The 18,583-nt window shown below is 38.7% G+C and overlaps 2 protein-coding genes across 7 annotated transcripts in view; one reads left to right on the top strand and one right to left on the bottom strand.

Moving 5' to 3' along the window:
• Positions 1–18,583, top strand: part of LOC145444738 (serine/threonine-protein kinase PLK1-like) — a 261,677-nt gene that overhangs the window by 215,376 nt on the left and 27,718 nt on the right. For 2 of the 6 annotated variants that reach the window (XR_013916822.1, XM_080323077.1), the window contains 2 exons: positions 355–425; positions 2,194–2,616. The exons of 1 other annotated variant lie outside the window; for it this stretch is intronic. Coding sequence is in view for 1 of the 5 variants with exons in the window: in XM_080323077.1 (XP_080179203.1) it covers positions 355–407 (53 nt within the window). In the remaining 4 variants the exon portion in view is untranslated. Of the gene's footprint in view, positions 1–354; positions 526–2,193; positions 2,617–18,583 lie in introns of those variants that run through there. 3 more of the 6 variants (XR_013916815.1, XR_013916829.1, XM_080322889.1) reach the window with 2 other exon arrangements.
• LOC145436321 (uncharacterized) lies at positions 4,065–6,478 on the bottom strand. Its single transcript, XM_080313703.1, has one exon. The coding sequence runs from the start codon at positions 6,298–6,300 to the stop codon at positions 5,239–5,241; it is 1,062 nt and encodes a 353-aa protein (XP_080169829.1). The 5' UTR covers positions 6,301–6,478; the 3' UTR covers positions 4,065–5,238.

The following is an 18,583-nucleotide window of genomic DNA, read 5'->3' as shown; positions in this document are numbered from 1 at the left end:
TTGTAAAATGATATCGATGTATAGTTGACCGATGTGTCGAAATTCAAATTGGTGCTAATCCTAATTTCAAAAAGTGTTGGTACAAATGAAAGCTATTTGGAGTTCCATATATATATATTGAGTTCAACATGTATCAGAGAATGGTGCATAGAATATTCCTGTGTACAAATTTGGCTCAAATTCAAAAAGGGTCGTTGAAATCCACCGGGGTTGAGAACTCCGTATGCATATCGAGTCAAGCAGATATCATAGATCCAAATTACAACTCTAGCCGGTATATGACATGACCAAAAAATGGTTAGCATTAGCTATGTATTGCATTTCTGTAAATCAAAACTGAGTTCTATTCAACAGATGAGGCAGAAGACCCTGCAACCTGCTCCTGTGCATTGGATTGGCGGATGTGACAGATAAAGCTGGATTCGGTAAGGCTATTTTTGTATTGTCACTATGTCTGGATAAAAGGAGCTCACTGACAAAAAGAGCTTACAATCTATTTCAATAAATACATCGGTGGTCAAAACAGTTCGCAAGACCACTCCAATAGAAGTAGCGCCATAAATTTACACTCTATTTCAAGTAAAAGTTGCAATTTCCAGGACATGTCTATGCTATTTCATGCAGAGATAGAATGTAGTCAAAGTAGTCAGTCGGTAATGCTACTCAATAAAAAGTAACATCAATCCAAGTAATAGTCAATTACAAGTAAATGTATCGATTCAAAGACAGATCAAAACTCATTCATGTGGAGATAGAAGGTAGAAAAAGTAGTCAACAATGCTACTTGAATGGAACTGTCCTAGTAAATTATTTCTATTCAATTACTGCAGTAGCGATTTCAACGACAAATGAAAATTAATTCTCGTGGCATTAAGTGGTAGTGAAAGTAGTTATATTTGGTATGCTAGTACAAGTAGATGTAAAGCCGTAAATTTCAACTCAATTAGATGTAAAAGAAGCGATTGCTGCTTATTGACTTACTGTGAGATGGTTTTCCTGAAAATGCTACAGGAGAACTCTAACGTGTGTAACGAACCAAGCTCAATGTACAGACTACTTCTAATTCATTAGGGAACTACTTAAGATTTTCTAGCTGTCAAACTCTGGTGGTGGCCATCTTGTACAGACCAATACACGCTAACACTCAACGCGAACTGAAAACTAGGAATTGTGTCAATAAAGAACCGCTTCCATATTATATGATATGATTCTGTCTTGTGTAATATATCTTGGCGTTTCGTTGCTCGAGGATGTATGTAAGTATTTTAATATTGTCCCGAATAAAACCGGCCTTGGGATGTCTGTAATAAATTCATTAATTCAAATTCAAATCCAAATTCAATATTATCATTACTATAGCAGGCCTTCCAATAGCTGCAAAATGATGTTTTTATTCAAATTTCAGGTTAGCAACTATGTGAAAACAGCAAAGACGTACTTTTCAACAGTAGCACGCTAATACTTCTGTAATCAGACAATGTGCAAGTGGAATACATTGACAGAGACATGACATAGTCTTACTGCACAGTGCCTGAGCACTCAAACCGAGAAGGAAACCTTGCTCAAATATTTCTGGACCTACATGTGCTAGCATTCGATCAAGTTTGATGGAATTATTTTATTGTACTTGAATTGAAAATTTATGAAATGGCTTGACTAAAGTGTTACCTGACATGACAATTGATCAAACGACTTGCTTTGACTCGAATAAAGTCTACATTTGTGTGATTTGACTTGGAAAATATATCAAGTGACTCGGATAAAGTCCGAATTTGCGTGACTTGACTGAAAAATTTATGAAATGGCTCTATTAAAGTCTGGACTTCTACTCGAGTAGCATCACTGATTACCTCAGCCACAAACAATCGCTTCAAGTAGTTTTTGTCTTTGAAATCGTTACTTCGGCTTGCAGTTGATTAGGAATTTATGAGGTTACTTCATCTGTAACATCACCGACTGCTCAAGTCACCTCCTATTTCCAATTGTAATTGACTCTCAATTTACGACGTTACTTCTACTTGCATAGCAACACTGACTAATTTGATGACCTCCTCCTACCAAGTTGTAACTCAATATAGATATGTGGCATTAATTCTACTTTTACTTGTAGTTGATTGGAAATCTACAATATCACTTACAATGGGACTTAGTTTGAGCACCTCTGCTTCTCTCATCTATTTTTTCATCATCCAGGACCACACCAAAGTGATTCTGTATCCTATGATGCGATCATGTGATTTACATAGACCGAGAACGTCACTTCACAACCTACAAATTCAAACTGCTACAAAAATACGGATGCAATCTTGCGAAGATTCATGTTTGAAGATGTGAAGAGGATTCGCGCAACGCTGAATACGACGAGCAGTATACTTCTATTCGCAAATTGCATCGCTCTAAGCTTTGCAGCTGACTCTTTCTGAGCCTAAAGTTAACCAATGAATGCATACTATGAATGTATTGTTCTTTGCAATATTCTGAGTCTGGACAGCATGAATATTATGTGATTGACTTTGTATAAAATGACTTCGGATCGTTGTGTGTGAATAAATCCAGTGTAGCTTTGTCAGTAGAACCTTTCTTCTGTAAAGTGAGTTGATGTTATTTATCATAATAGATCATGTGTCGGATTAAATTATTGCAGTAGTCACAGTAAAAGGTCACTCAGTAAGGTGTCACAGGTAAGGAAGGTTAAAAATAGGCTAACCTTGTTACTCGATTTGAAGTGGAATTCACGAAGTACCTATTCATTGGATTATGGGCGCAATTAGAGATGCTGAAGACATCTCGAAACTTCTTGCAGAGGGAGATATTGAAAGACCACAAAAGTGCTGTCGTTTTAAAAATTGAATATGGTTGATCAGGATCGAAACAGTGACTGAACTTAAAACTACGCTCTACTTTTCAAAATACAAAGTGTGTCAAGTAAGTAGTGTTGCCGCAAAATACTTGAGTGGCGAAATAGCGCAGTGGTATAATCCGCGGCTGCAGCATGAAAAGGTGCTGATTCTAGTCCGACCGAGGTCGACTTCAGAATTCATAAGCGTAAGCGGTGTCTTACAAAAAGTCTAGAAGTAGGCCGTGCGGAAAAAGCATGAAGAGTATCGGCCTGGTGTAAATGACGATAGCTGTCGACAGACATCATGAATAACAAAAAAAACATGAGTGGAAATAGTAATAACAGAGTCACTTGAGTAAGTACCGCAAGTGCTTGCGATGCCTCATTGTCAACAATGAAAAAGTGGGAGTAGACTAATTCGTTACTGACTATGATGACGCAGGGGTGGCTGTTTAATAAAGATTGAGACAGTCTTCCCCATACAGCCATGATGACTATATCACTGTTTCACGGGGCTAGATAAGTACCACGTATATTTCTTGCATTTCTATAATTTTAGCGTTGTATGTGTGCGAGAGATTCATTTCGTACACCGTACGAGGTCAATCCGCGTATACGAAAACGTAACGTATGCGTTAGCAATTGTAAATGACCTATAAAATATTGAATATGCCCGGAGTTTAAATTTCAAAGGACGTTAATTAGAGTTTAAAATGTGAGAGATCTCACACCCACTAAACGCTGGATACGCCACTGGTAATAGCCAAGACCCTAAGCTGACAATATGGCTGTAATACCATCACATAACGAAACACCGGCAACACGATTCACGCAAAACGACGATACGTATTTTCTAGTTGTTTTACAAAAAAATCGCACTGAAATGCGCAACTACGACTACTTACTTTTCAAAATTTACAACTAGAACTAGGCCTACTTGACCGTCAAGTAACTGGTCTGGTAGAAGATAGTCTTCTCTTGGGTGGTCATAAATCAAGGACGACTGCTTATAGGTTGTCCGCAAAAATTAGACACAACATTCCCGCGTGCATTTTCTTCCTGACAGCTGAATGTGCAACGAAGGTTGGCTCTTTCACATGTATTCATCGGATAAGTTATCGCAATATGTTGTATGGTCTCAAAATGTGAACCTGAGTCGATACCATGTTTTTACCGACCGGTTACGTGAATGGCTGCGGGCACAATGATTCGGGAATTAACTTCAGTGATTCTAGTCGAGTAGTGAGATGTGATATTTTTGTGTAATGAAATCAAATGCTCCTCTTCTATGTGAGTTAATTTATGCAGAGAATTACACCTTTGATAGTTTTCCACTGTGGGGATTGTAAACCTCGATTGGTCGTATTGCAGCATACGAAACAACCCATAACTGTCCACGCGTTAGTTTAAATAACATTTCCGTAAAGTCGTGATTCACACCGGTGTCCCAATAAAGTGCAATGACATAGGTACGGTCAAAAAGTAACATATACTCTTTATTGTGATGTATAACTGACTGATATTCATTTCGGTCATATTACAGGTACATTATTAGAACTTTCCACACCATTCACGCTGTTTTGATGTAAAAATGAATTAATATAGCTTAGTACACGATTCGAAGCCTGATACTCGATTCAGAATAGAATCCCTTCGATATTTGATTTTACCAAACCCTGCATGCCTCACTTGCTGGCACTTGAGATTATACTCAGGATTGACATTTCGTTACAAACGTTACACTCATGGCTATTGGGATGAATAATATAATCATTCACATAACATTCAAGGTGACCAATTCGATAACATTCTTTCCTGCATATACGACATTACGATTTTGAAGTCTCATAGTTTCAATTGCTTTTTCTTCTATGTTATCCTCTGCTACTTTTAACACTTATTTACATATTCGAGACCAAGGTTTGATCGAAATAATACACCAATTTATTTCGACGTCTTCCCCGTCTTGCGATTCTATCAGCACCATCGAGTATTTTGAAATGATCAATCAATAGAACTGTACATATCAAACTGCATGACACTCGAGGCAATTGTACAGTGGTACAGAGTTAATGTTTTGGCAGAAAAATGCAAACATAGTTAACGATTCCACCATACATATCCGTATTAAGCCTTTGTTATGTACATAGCAGTAAAATATTTTTCGCACCCCTTCATTTTAATTATTGACACCAACATAATATGACGCTTATAGTAATTATTTCCCACAAATATCAGTTTTGACGTCTGGATGCATATACATATGACGCTTGAGGTTGCATTTTTGAGTATATGATTTCCTACATATGCCGCATCCATGCTGTTTGATGCCAGCATGCATATCCACATGACACATGAGGTATCCCTTCTCAGTAAACGCTTTCCCACATACTTCACATTTATGATTTTTGATGCCAGCATGCATACATGTGTCGCTTGAGGTTACTCTTCTGAGTAAATGCTTTCCCACATACATCACAGAAATATTTCTTAACGCCAGCATGTATATTTACATGACACATGAGGTCTCTCTTCCTAGTAAATGCTTTCCCACATACATCGCAGGTATGATTTTTGACGCCAGCATGGATATCCATATGATGCTTGAGGCCATCCTCCTGTGTAAATGCTATCCCACATACATCACAGAAATGATTCTTAACGCCAGCATGGATATCTACATGACGCATGAGGTCACTCTTCCTAGTAAATGCTTTCCCACATACATGGCATTTATGATTTTTGACGCCAGCATGGATATCCATATGAAGCTTGAGGCTACCCTTCTGTGTAAATGCAATCCCACATACATCACATAAATGACTTTTACCGCCAGCATGGATATCCATATGAAGCTTGAGGCTACCCTTCTGTGTAAATGCAATCCCACATACATCACATAAATGACTTTTACGGCCAGCATGGATATCTACATGACGCATGAGGTCTTGCTTCCTAGTAAATGCTTTCCCACATACATCACAATCGTGATTATTGACGCCAGCATGGATCTCCAAATGAAACACGAGATCTGTCTTCCTAGCAAATGCTTTTCCACATACATCGCAGATATGATTTTTAACGCCAGCATGGATATCCATATGAAGTTTGAGGTCCCCCTTCAGTGTAAATGCTTTTCCACATACATCACAGAAATGATTCTTAACGCCAGCATGAATATTCATATGACGCATGAGATTGCCTTGCCGAGTAAATGCTTTCCCACATACATCGCAGTTATGATTTTTGACGCCAGCATGGATCTTCATATGACGCATCAGGTCTCCCTTCACTGTAAATGCTTTCCCACATACATCACAGTTATAATTTTTAACGCCAGCATGGATACGCATAATATGAAGGTTGATGCTACCCTTCCTGGTAAATACTTTCCCACATATATCACAGTTGTGATTTTTCATGCCCGCTTGCATATCAATATGGCGTTGGAAGTCCAACATTCAAGATCAAATGCTCAAGTTGAAAATGCGAGGAACAAATTTCCATCTGATTCTTGAACGAATATTCAGCGGATAAGGCTTATCTCAATGACAATATGCCCACATCGGCCATGTATGAATGTGTAGAATTAATCTAAACGAAGAGTATCATTAGATTGTGTAGCAATCGTCATACAGCGATATTGTACAACATAAAAAATATCAACAGCACGAAAATTACTGCTGTCGATTCTATTATGAAAACACTCATCCGCCCGATTTTTGCGCTATGATTTGCTTCGATCATGCTCAAATAATTTGGGGGGATGAATCCGAGTCTGGTGTTACTTTTGCTCCATCACATCACATTTTCTATCAGACTATGCGACTTGCTATATGTTTTCAAACGCAAGATCAAGACCGTTTTATTCACACGAGCGTTCGAACTAGAGTAGTATTCATTCCGCCCTACAACTATGCACTTCGTCTTTTATACATATCGATTACTTCTACATAATTACTTCTACACGAACACTGATTGGTGATGGGCAATGCGCATGACTTTGATATGGATAGGAAAGGACTTGAATGTATACACCTGATCGCAGCAGTGGCTACTAATGATTTTATCACATTGTACATATTATCATTGAGGAAATACGAAAACAAATTCCGCGAACATGTCATCATTTATTACCGTTATAAGTGGTTCAAGGTTGGGTTATTGTACAAGCATTCAATACCCTTGCCACGACCCTATTCTTAATACACCACACCAGGGGCCGGCATCCTTTTTTGTGCAGCGTGCCAAAATGTCAAATATTTATCAGCTTGCGTGCCAAACATTTAATTTATCGATATTCAACGTTTCAAGCAAGGAATACCACCGACCGTTTTTCTGCAGCTGGCAACGGCATCCGTTACGCCAGTGATTCTTGAATTACAATTCAGTTCAATAATTATTGATCTTGAACGGAATAAATTTTTTTTCGACAGTTAAGCGAGAAAGTAGACTTTTTAAATTTATTTTAGTCAACCGATTACCAATTCGCAAGAAATTTATCCAATATTTCCGAGAGAGAGTCTTATTTTCATCCAACTCAATTACATAACACACGGCGGTGGTGGTGGTACAGAAAATATGCTTGCACAGTATTCGGTATTAGATAGTAATGATCGATAAGACCATCAAGATCATCTAGTCTGATCACATCAGCATCAAACAGGTACACTTGACTGTAAACAGTCTGGCTGTAAAAAAGGTTACAGTAGTTAAAAAATAAAACAGACGATAAATTAAACGATGGTAGCAAATGATCAATGAAGCAATGTCTGGGCGAGGTAGGGCAACAGTGTTAGTGTAACGTCAAGAGGTGATCAAGTAGGGCTTTTTTGGATCTATTATAAGGTAATTCACGGATATGTGGTGGTAATGCATTCCAGATGATAGGTCCCGAGTAGTCGATAGATCTCTTAGTTAATTTGCTATTGGGTGGGGATTTTACTCCGGCACTGTAAGTCTAGACTCCCAAAATGTGGTAAACCTAGGTAAAGATTGTCATTGCTCCAGATATCTTGGAATCCCTTGCCACCAGTCGAAACTGAAAAAAATATCTCCTTCTGAGAGATGAACATCATTCCAAATTTGCATTTCGACACGGGGGCTCAGTATTTTCCTCGGCAGGTCTCATTTGTGCAACTCCCTATCCCTAAAGCAGACCTGGACACCTACATAATTCCAGCTGTCTGATTACAGTCATAATTCTGATTACAGTTATAATTCTAAATGAATATGTGAAATGTTTCTATGCTCCCATTTTATTTTTAAATTAATTTCAAGTTTCTTCGAAATTACAGCAGGAGAACTGTATAGTGCGACACAATTCAAGTTTGCTGAAAAAACATTTGGCCTTCACATGCTCATGAGAATCAACTCTGAATTATATGAACTGAACTAACTTGATTCAATTTCCAAGTTTTTGCGAATTCAGAAATTCTAATTCTTATCTTTTATGGGAAGAAATGTGAAGGCTTGGCTATAATTCAATTGTAGTCTATTTAGAAAAGCTGAAAGTTCTGAGGTTGTCCAAGACTGCCCTAAACCAATTATTAGTACCCCATGACTTCGACTAATTTGTGGGGAACACTGATTGGTGATGGATATCAAGTAGGTATGAATTGGAAAAGACTCGGAGATATTACTTGATCCCAGCACTGTCTTCAAAGGATGGTGGGACTAAACTTCAAGATTTTAGCACACTTTACACGGAGTCATTGAGAAAATGCAAACACAACTTCAAAAAATCAAACACCAAATACACAAACTAGTAAAAGAATAGACAAATTGTCTGACACAGCACAATATCAGGTTCTATCTAACATGATATTTTGAAAGTACCACTGGATATCCTTTCTTAAATTCAGTGTGCAGTGTGCATGCTTATTATTTGCATGATCCATGATGTAGGCCAAGGTGGGTGTCTGACCGAAAGATTGCTCTCAATAGTTTTGCCACCATCCTATCTTTTCATTATATTGCAATTTTGTGGTGTATTTTAATAAATGATGATTAACACAAAAAATGGCAGGTTGCATCGAAAGTAGGCCTATATCTGACTGAGGCCTCAGTAAACAATATGTCGATTTGTTAGATTCTGAAATCACGATAACTTGATTTTTATAGAAAGCTCCAGACTTGTAGATTGTACGAACTATGATCCTAGTTAGTTGATGGTCAACTGATTGCGGATTTTACTGAAGAAAGCCTAGTTCTGATTGCGATTCACAGTCAGTAATGCTAGTTCCAATTCAAGTCAAGTTTTTTTCAAAATCCAGTGCTCAGTTAGTCTGTACAAGTATGGGAAGCACTATTATCCCAATGCAAAATATACAACAAACTAAGTTATCTGAATAAGCCTGACTAACAACTTCCTTATTTCCCATAATACCCACCTGCCAATATATGGGCGCTTCTTCGTTATACGATCAGAGAGAACCAGTGCTCCCCATGATACCGATCAACAATGTTCCCATTGAACATGTCACTATGTAACGTGTTTCACATGATATCGAGCTGTGCTTCCCCTAAACCTGATATTTTTTCTGCGCAGGAGACCCTGGTTCGATTCTCGCCAGTACCCTCTTTCTGTGAGACGCTGTCGGGAAATCCGGTGATGGGCAACGAGATTTAAGCGAACGTAAAGCAGCATGGAGGAGTCTGAATGACGATAGCCAAGAGAATTTGTTTTATATTCACTGAACACTGTGTGAAAGTGGTTTTTGCCCGTATTTTGCATAGTTATTATATGCGGTAAAGATATTATACATTAGGGTCATATTGGAAGTACTGTACCTCGTATCAGTTATTGGTTCTCAGAAGACCTAGAACGTGACAGTTCGGTCTTGCTCACATCATCGCTAGTCAGGCAGAGGTAGATGACAGGGCTATAATGACTCGAGTCAGACTTGAGTCGCGATTTTCTTGTGAATTTTTCTGGAGATTTAAGCGAATGAAGAGCAGCAAGGATTAGAGTCTGAATGAAGATTGAAGAGATATGATAACAACATTAATTGATGCAGCATCTTCTGCGGAGATTTTAGTAAAGCATCGCGGCTAGACCAAAGAATGGGTTAACAAAATAAGAAATCGTTTGGCATTGCTAGCATTCTGGTTGTAGGCTACTTAGTACTTATTAATAATTTGTGATATCGTGATAGAGGGAGGGGGCGAAATTTGTCACTATCATAAAGAAAGGCGTGCCTAAAAAAGTTTGAGAACCACTGTTTTAAAGTCTCAATAGAAAAGCGTATTTCCTACTTCTCATTTGGCCCGCAATAGCAGAATGCAATGACAAGCCTTTGAGAAATAGACATGCTTTGAAATGCTAAAAGTATCGTTACAGTCTTAGAACCCAACAGGATAATCTGGCTAATGATATACTCGAAAGCAATCGGGAAGAAACATACAGTTTACTAAGCCAGTGCTACTCAACCTCTTTTTCAGTTCACGACCCATTTCATACAAATTCCATTGCGCGATCCACCTGACGCCCTTTCGCGACTAACGTTTAAACCAGTTTTTATGTTTCCGTGCGTTACAGTTATCTGGTCGCGCCTAGCGCGTATATTTTCTCGAATTCATGATGACATTCGGTCAATGATATTGACAATTGCACATACTAAGCTACTATGAATTATTGGCGGCAGCAATATTTGGAGACAGACATTGGACAATTTTAACAGCAAATATGGATCTTTTCTTGTGCCACTCAATACGTAAAATACATCCACCCTTCAACCGATATCAGAAAATCAATATCATTAAATCATATATATTCTCTACATAGCATAGCTATACTCCGAATTTCACAGATGGATCTAAAGACTTCCTATTTTTAGTATTCTTATCCGAACTAATAGCTACTTCAGATGCTTTATCTTTGATGCTGAATAATACCATCAGAAGATGGCAATACTCAGTGGTTGTTTGAGCGCATTAACATGTCTAGCGAATTTCAATTTCGCAGCTCCTCTTCTCATTGCCGAGATGACCGAGAAAATGTCATAAACATAGAAGATATGCGGAAACTAGAAATCGCCAAGTTTATGTATCAGTTTCACTGCGGTCGTTGCCCCGAATACTTCAATGACTTCTTTACCTCTGAATCAAAAGCGCACAAGTACAACACACGCGCGTCCACGTCGTCCAAATATCATATGATCGACGGAAAAGATCATCCCTTTATCAAGTATGCTGAACCTGATGTACGGAACAGTATCCCGCCGGCCATCCGGCAGTCGACGAGCATGTCCACATTCAAGTCGAAATACAAGCAATTAATTACTACTAAATAAATACAGTTCATCCTTAGGATTACCGGACCACGACTGACTTATCGATCTCGCTTCCCATGACATGCCGCCCTATTTCTTGTCGCTTCTTTTTTCTATACTATCTTCTTTACTTTCATTCAGTGTGCATGCCTCCTCTTTACATCGCCTAGGCCAAGGTGGGTGTCCGATTCCATAGACAACTCCTAGTCGCTTCGACATCTTCCTTTCTTTTCATTGTAAACCAATGATGATGTACCAATTGAAACAACACGAGGTCACACTATCTCACGTGTGCGGATTCTAGCGCACCGTGGCATTCAACTCAATGCAATCGCCGAGCAATTTTGCAAGAAATGCTGCATCATCAGAAACACCGCCTCGCTCACAGTTGGACTTCGTTTCCATAGGGGATGCGAAGGGGATGACATCACCACTAACTAATTAAGATAAAATGTGATTTCGGGCGTAGAGAGATATCGCGGTTTCGATTTCTGTATAAAAAAGTCGCAAAAGTTGGACAAACTTGCCCTAGTAATGAGCGATTTCGTAAATGCGATTTCGAGTGTAGAGAGGTATCGCAGTTTCAATTCTGAGGGTACACGTTTAGATACTTTCCTCAGATATTCTATTATGTCTATTTAGGACTAATGCGGATGGTACTAAAAATAACTGTGCACCGTTTTTTATGGCCACATATTGCAGTGTTGCGATATAAGCCTGATACGTTTGTCCAAGCTCTGAAAGCTAGAAAAGACACTCTCATATTATTTGATTGCGATTTTAATCCCACGTAATCTCAAGTTATTCGTAGTCAGACATGGGGTGATTAATTCATGAATGTAATCGATTCCGATTACAGTAAAATCAGGAAGTAGTCGATAACGATTACATTTCAAAAGTAATCACGATTACATTGGTTTTGCTTCTTTAGAACTAATTTTAGCGTTTCGGGAGTACATTGGTCAATTCGTAAATTCAATCTGCATGTCGACGGCCGCCAACACATGCTAATTGAATTACGTGTTGACGGCCGCACAAATTTCGTTGTACGGCCGCGGGTTGGCCACCCTTGGGCTAGAATTAATTCCACTTCCGGACGCATGCCGCGATCCTACCAATAGAAATCCACTGTCTATGTAATGCCTAATAGTTTAATTTTCGATAATGTTGTTATCGATCCGAGAACATCCAGTAATCAAGTTTATCGGAATGTAGAAGGTTCGAACGAATCGAATAAAATCAGAATTTGTGCCACCCATAATCTTGTGATGCATCACGTAAATAATGATAGGAAGACTGAGAAATGACTTCGTGCGATAATTTCGGAGTACGAATATATTAAGTAGATAACAAGAAATATGGATGATCTCAAATGAGAAAGCGTGTAGTCTGTAATCTAATCAGTATCGCCACTAATCGGTTTTGAGTGTAACACCGTATTGAGTAACTTTCGTCGCGACAATTGTTTTCTCATTATATCGGTGTTTAAGCTGTATTTCTGCATTTTCCGATTAATGTCAATGGCCTTGATAGAGAAACGAATCTGCGCAGAAATGAATTCCAATTTGCAGGCACACACCAACACACCCGCCAATTCCGCGCTCCGATTACCTATCATGAATGGTTTTGTAAACGAATATGGGTGCACATAATTTAGAATTCAGAAAATCAGAACGTATATCTGGGCGCCTGGTCTTTTTTCTTATTTACCAATATAGCATCAATTCAATTAGAGTCAAGTACATGTGTAAATGGGGAAATGGCGATTATATAATATCTTCGTATCGACGGTTTTAGGCGTATGATAAGCTTGCCAAAGAGTCCGGCGATGTTTGTATATTCAAGGAAAGTTGCTATTTCATTTCTCAGTTCATACACTGCAAGTGCAAGCATACCTTCTCGACTTAATGTGCAAACATGGCAGATATACAAGACATCGCCATATTGATGCTCTGCTTCTAGTGATATCTGAGGTAGGCTAACTGTCCGTGATACAGTTTGTGAGACAAAATCAGCTTTCATCATTGTGTCCAAAACACTATTCAGGTTTGTTGTCTTGGCGTAAAATGTCTTCTGGTGAATTAAACTACAGATGACTAACCTACGGATGCTAGTTATCAATAATGCAACTAGTCGACTGCATTCGCACCAGTTTTATGGCGTGACAATAAACTAATACGACGTAGGATATACTTTATATCGGAGCAATGTCGCATTCTTTCCAAGCAGTGCTGCACTGCAGATTGGAACTCATTACGAAACGGCGGGCCGTATTCTCGGGGTAACTAGTTACTGTTGATTTCTGGTTGTAAACGTTTCGGAAATTTGTTGTAGAAGTCATCAGAGATTCACCTGTGCTAGATGTCAATCCTGTACAAAGCATTTAGAATGATATCGTCAGAATTACGCAGAAATCCATCGGTAACGTAGTCGTATTACGGTACTCAACTCTGATCATATGTACCTAAATTTATGCATTTGAAGTAAAGCGATTGGTTTATATTCTGGTAAGAGTATTTGTTAGTTTGTTTAAGCAGTAATATTTGTCTGTTGTAGAGCCTGATTTTGGATGAAGATATGACTGAAGCAGCCGGGGCCCGCAAGGATCAGGATATACTGTCTGCTGGTGTGCTGCTATAAAACAAATGTCGCTGAACACATCGGAAGTATCTGTTGGGAGAACCTGCCATCAAGACTAAGCAAAGCAGTGCACTTTATTGTTGCCTTATACAATGCCGATTTTATTAGCACTACTTCGCAACTGCGATTGAAATGGATTTGGCAAATCACACGCGATTTTGATAAATAGTTGATATCACATATATGCGCTATTTAGAATCTTTAGAATCTTCATTCAGACTCTAATCCTTGCTGCTCTTCATTCGCTTAAATCTCCAGAAAAATTCACAAGAAAATCGCGACTCAAGTCTGACTCGAGTCATTATAGCCCTGTCATCTACCTCTACCTGACTAGCGATGATGTGAGCAAGACCGAACTGTCACGTTCTAGGTCTTCTGAGAACCAATAACTGATACGAGGTACAGTACTTCCAATATGACCCTAATGTATAATATCTTTACCGCATATAATAACTATGCAAAATACGGGCAAAAACCACTTTCACACAGTGTTCAGTGAATATAAAACAAATTCTCTTGGCTATCGTCATTCAGACTCCTCCATGCTGCTTTACGTTCGCTTAAATCTCGTTGCCCATCACCGGATTTCCCGACAGCGTCTCACAGAAAGAGGGTACTGGCGAGAATCGAACCAGGGTCTCCTGCGCAGAAAAAATATCAGGTTTAGGGGAAGCACAGCTCGATATCATGTGAAACACGTTACATAGTGACATGTTCAATGGGAACATTGTTGATCGGTATCATGGGGAGCACTGGTTCTCTCTGATCGTATAACGAAGAAGCGCCCAAAAGTCGAATTACTCACTTTTAGACACGCTAGAAAAGACTAGATCTAACTGCCTTCGTAACTATGAATCACAAGTATAGATTCAATCTTGAATCGACTTCATATTTATCTCATTAGAATCGGCTTTCCGCATGAACAATGAACATCAGTGCAAGTTTTAAATGGGGGGGGGGGGGTGGGAGGGGGGTTGACCCTCGAAAACTAACCCTTAGCTGCTCAACCGTTACTACTTACTAGTGATGATTCTGAGCTTGCAATTGTTATTAGTTGCAAAGAACTTCACCCAATAAAACACTGGCATCACAATTTACGGTTGATGACAATACGTTTTCTACTTCTGATTCAAGTTTCAGTTTATCGGCAGCTAATTTTCTTCAACTATAACCTATTCAAAATCACGAACTAGAATTAGAACTACTTGAAAATTCGACCTACAACTAACAACTAAACTAAACTGAGCACTGAGCAGTGAATAAGAAAAGCAGAACACCTGTCTCGCATACCCAATCATTGGGCATACCTTATGGAGTCATAGCGACACCTTAGGGTTGTACGGCGGCAAAAAAGTAGAAAGCAGAACTGCCTGGCACGAAATATTCTTTCTAATATTTTTTTTCGTGAGACAATCATAGGGTGTCGTTCTTTTGATGCACTGCTGACTGCAGGTACCAACATTTTGTAGTGATGTATCAGACGTGTAATGAGGTAGATTTTCGTATTCTATGTTACTCTTACTGGGCAATAATTTTAGGCCATAGAAGGCTTGCTGATTAGCGCAAGAGCTCGGTATGTTAGTAAAGGTTGAAAACCACTGATCAAATATCAGTTTCGTAGATTAATAAATCTATCATTCCACATCTTGCATGGGTATTACCATTAGCTTTTGTATGATCGACGAAATAAAAAAAAAACTGTCGTATGTTTTGTTGTCTTTGTGCCATTCGTTTACGGCTCATTGACCTCGGCCGCAATATATATGGGTGATTCCCCTCTGTCTGAGTAGATATTTGATTGCTCACTGCTCAGTGAAAGTATAGATTACTAACCTCAGAAAGTTAGTAATCTATTGCAAAAGTATAATTCAGATTACTGTTATTATAAAGAAGAAGCTATATACTTTATGACATAACCTTTTACCAGTGTCAAAGACTAATATCAATTATCCCACGCGACTTGTATTTCTCAATTTGCGAATTATCATCAAATTATCTCTCTGGACTAGACATTGAGAAATTAGGATGTTACCGTGACCGCTCATGATCAGTTCCGCTATTATAATTCCATCTGTTTTTCCTGGGGACTTCAAGTTGAGGTTCTGTGCAGACTTCTACAAATTATCGATCTTGTTGCCTGACGGTCAATTAATCATCGCTCTGGACTATTAACCGAGATGGCACGATGATACCATCACCGCGAATCATTATCCATTTCGCTACTATATTTTTATCTGTTTTACTTGAGGTTCTGTGCCGACCTCTACAAACTACCTATCCAGTTAGTTAGCTAATTACTGGTATTTTGAGTAGATCAAGTTTCATATCAATCAGTAGCGTACTTTGAAAATTCCCAGTTGTATAGTTCTATAGTTGTGCATTTAGAAAGAAATTAATTGCCAAACCACTATAGAAAACTCGTGTCGTAATTTAGTATGAATCGTGATACCCGTGTTCTGTTGTGTGATGTTCTTGCAGCAAGCCATTAGCAATGGCCCATTGCTAGCTCGAAGTCATCGCTACTAACAGGGATGTAGCCTGGGGTTATAGTTCCAGTTTTAGCTGTCTAGTCTTCTAAAGGCCTAGTCTTTGAACTACAAGTATAAAGTATGAATCAAGTTTGTTAAACAACAACATATTTTTTGGACAACCTAACTATTACGGTATATCAACTAACCAGTAAAATTTTTCAAAATAAGGTATTTTTAAACAACATAATAGACTTTGTTCCGGTATCAGTTTGCCTGTCTGTTAATACAAGATATTTCATTTTCCAGACTGATTTGTATTTGATTTCACTATAATATAAGATAAAGTTGAGATCGCTACTAAAGAGATCCCGTAGTCGTGTGTGATGACTCCACTGGGAAACGATACATTTCTTGGCAAACGGGGATTCGCGAAATGCTTCAAAAATCACGCAAGTCGGAACAAAATGAGTTTTTGCTAGTAAAATTGTGCGGAAGGTGAGTAAAGTTTGTTAACGCAAGGAATCTATATGTGACTGGTATAAGCCGTATGCACCAATGACTTCTGGTGAAAACAAGGATTTGGTATGAAACTTGCAAGTTGTTATTCGACTTTGAACTGAGAGGGGTTTCGGCCCCACACCCACACCTTGCTAAGCCCTTGTTAGTAATAACGACTCTGAGCTAGCAATGACTGCAACAATATCACACAACAAAACATCGGTAGCAAGATTTGTGTCGACTAATTGTAGGGTAACTAATTTTGTGCAAATGCGAATCTAGAACTAGAACTGCTCACAAAACCAGTATAGCTAATTGACCATCAACCAATTAGATTGGTAGTTCATGCAAGTCTATATTGTTGTGTCACTGGATTTGCATTGACAGCTGGATAACGTCTTCCTGAACAACAACATAGAGGTGAAGATTGGAGATTTTGGACAAGCTACCAGAGTCGACTTTGACAACCAAACAAAGAACATTTTTTGGGCCACACCAAACTATATTGCCCTGGAAGTTCTCGGCAAGAATGGACACAGTTTCAAAATGGACACCTTGTGGCTTGGATGTGTTTTGTGAGTATCACTTATCTAGGACTTACTAATGGGGGTTGCAGCGGTCTTAGGTGTAGAAATGGGTAAAATCGAGCACATGAGAAATTCGATTCTGAATCACTTATTAGTCTTCGACTCGAGTATCACTCGTTATGACTTCATATTATTCACGCCATATGAGTAATGCTCCTACATAGGATATGTCTAATATCAAACCTTTAGGCATCATTACATGTCATTGTCTATTTGCAAGGTTCACCGATACGCAAAATTTGTTGTCAGATTTGACCGTTCAGGTTGAGAACCGCTAATTCATATGTGCCTAACAAATAATATTCTCTAGCAATCCAATTAGCTTTTCATTTTGTTGTCAGTCACAGGTGGAAGTTTACAAAGGACGACGAGTCATCACGGAACCAGAGACCTGTTATTACATGCAACAGCTTCTGCTTGGTGATAGTTATCTTCACAGAATATCAAGGTAACATTGCTTGCAGGTATACCGGACTTGTACAAACTGCTGGATTTATTAAAATGCGCTACTAATACTAGAACTAGACTTGAACTTGACCAATTACTTGAACTAAAACGTGACTTACTGAATTGTAATGATCTAGAAAATGAGAACAGCATACAACAGAAAAACGGTATTACGATTCACACCGAACGTGTTTTCCTATTTGTCCAACAATTAAACTCATCAAATCCGAACTAGAACTACTAAAAAAGCAGTTGTTTGTTGGCCATCAATTAACGCGTTTGGAGATTTGTACAAGTCTGGATGCTTGTGTAACTAAATGCAAAATTTGTATTGACATCTTAAGAACCTATTCCTGAGCAACAACATGACGATGAAGAGTGGATATTTTGGCTTAGCTACCAATGTCGACTTTGACAGCTGACCAAAGAACACGTTTTGCGGCACCTCCAACTATATTGCCCTGGAAGTTCTAGGAAAGTAAGGAAACAGTTTCAACGTGGACATCCGGTCGATGGGTTGTGCTATGTGAGTGTGATTCAACATTGGGGTTGTAAGGTTCTTGGGTATAGAGATGGAAAATATGGCGCACCCGAGTAATTCGACTGTGAATCGAGTCGAGTATTTGAGTAGCATTCATGACAGCGTTACCCACATTATGACTGATATGAAAAATTCAAATATGTACCTTTTATGCAACCACAAACACTGTAGTGCCAGTCCTACATCATATTAAAGATAATTTTGTATTTTTTCGGCCGTGCCTATTTCATAGCACTTGGTGACAATGCTGTGGGTTGATTCCTTCAGAGATAAGTCATTTCCACAAA

Source organism: Botryllus schlosseri, chromosome 1 (genome assembly GCF_051294905.1).
Source record: "Botryllus schlosseri isolate E-star chromosome 1, Bs_hap1, whole genome shotgun sequence".
Taxonomy (NCBI): domain Eukaryota; kingdom Metazoa; phylum Chordata; class Ascidiacea; order Stolidobranchia; family Styelidae; genus Botryllus; species Botryllus schlosseri.
The sequence above is the reverse complement of the archived record's forward strand: the minus strand, read 5'-3'. Positions and strand labels throughout refer to the sequence as shown.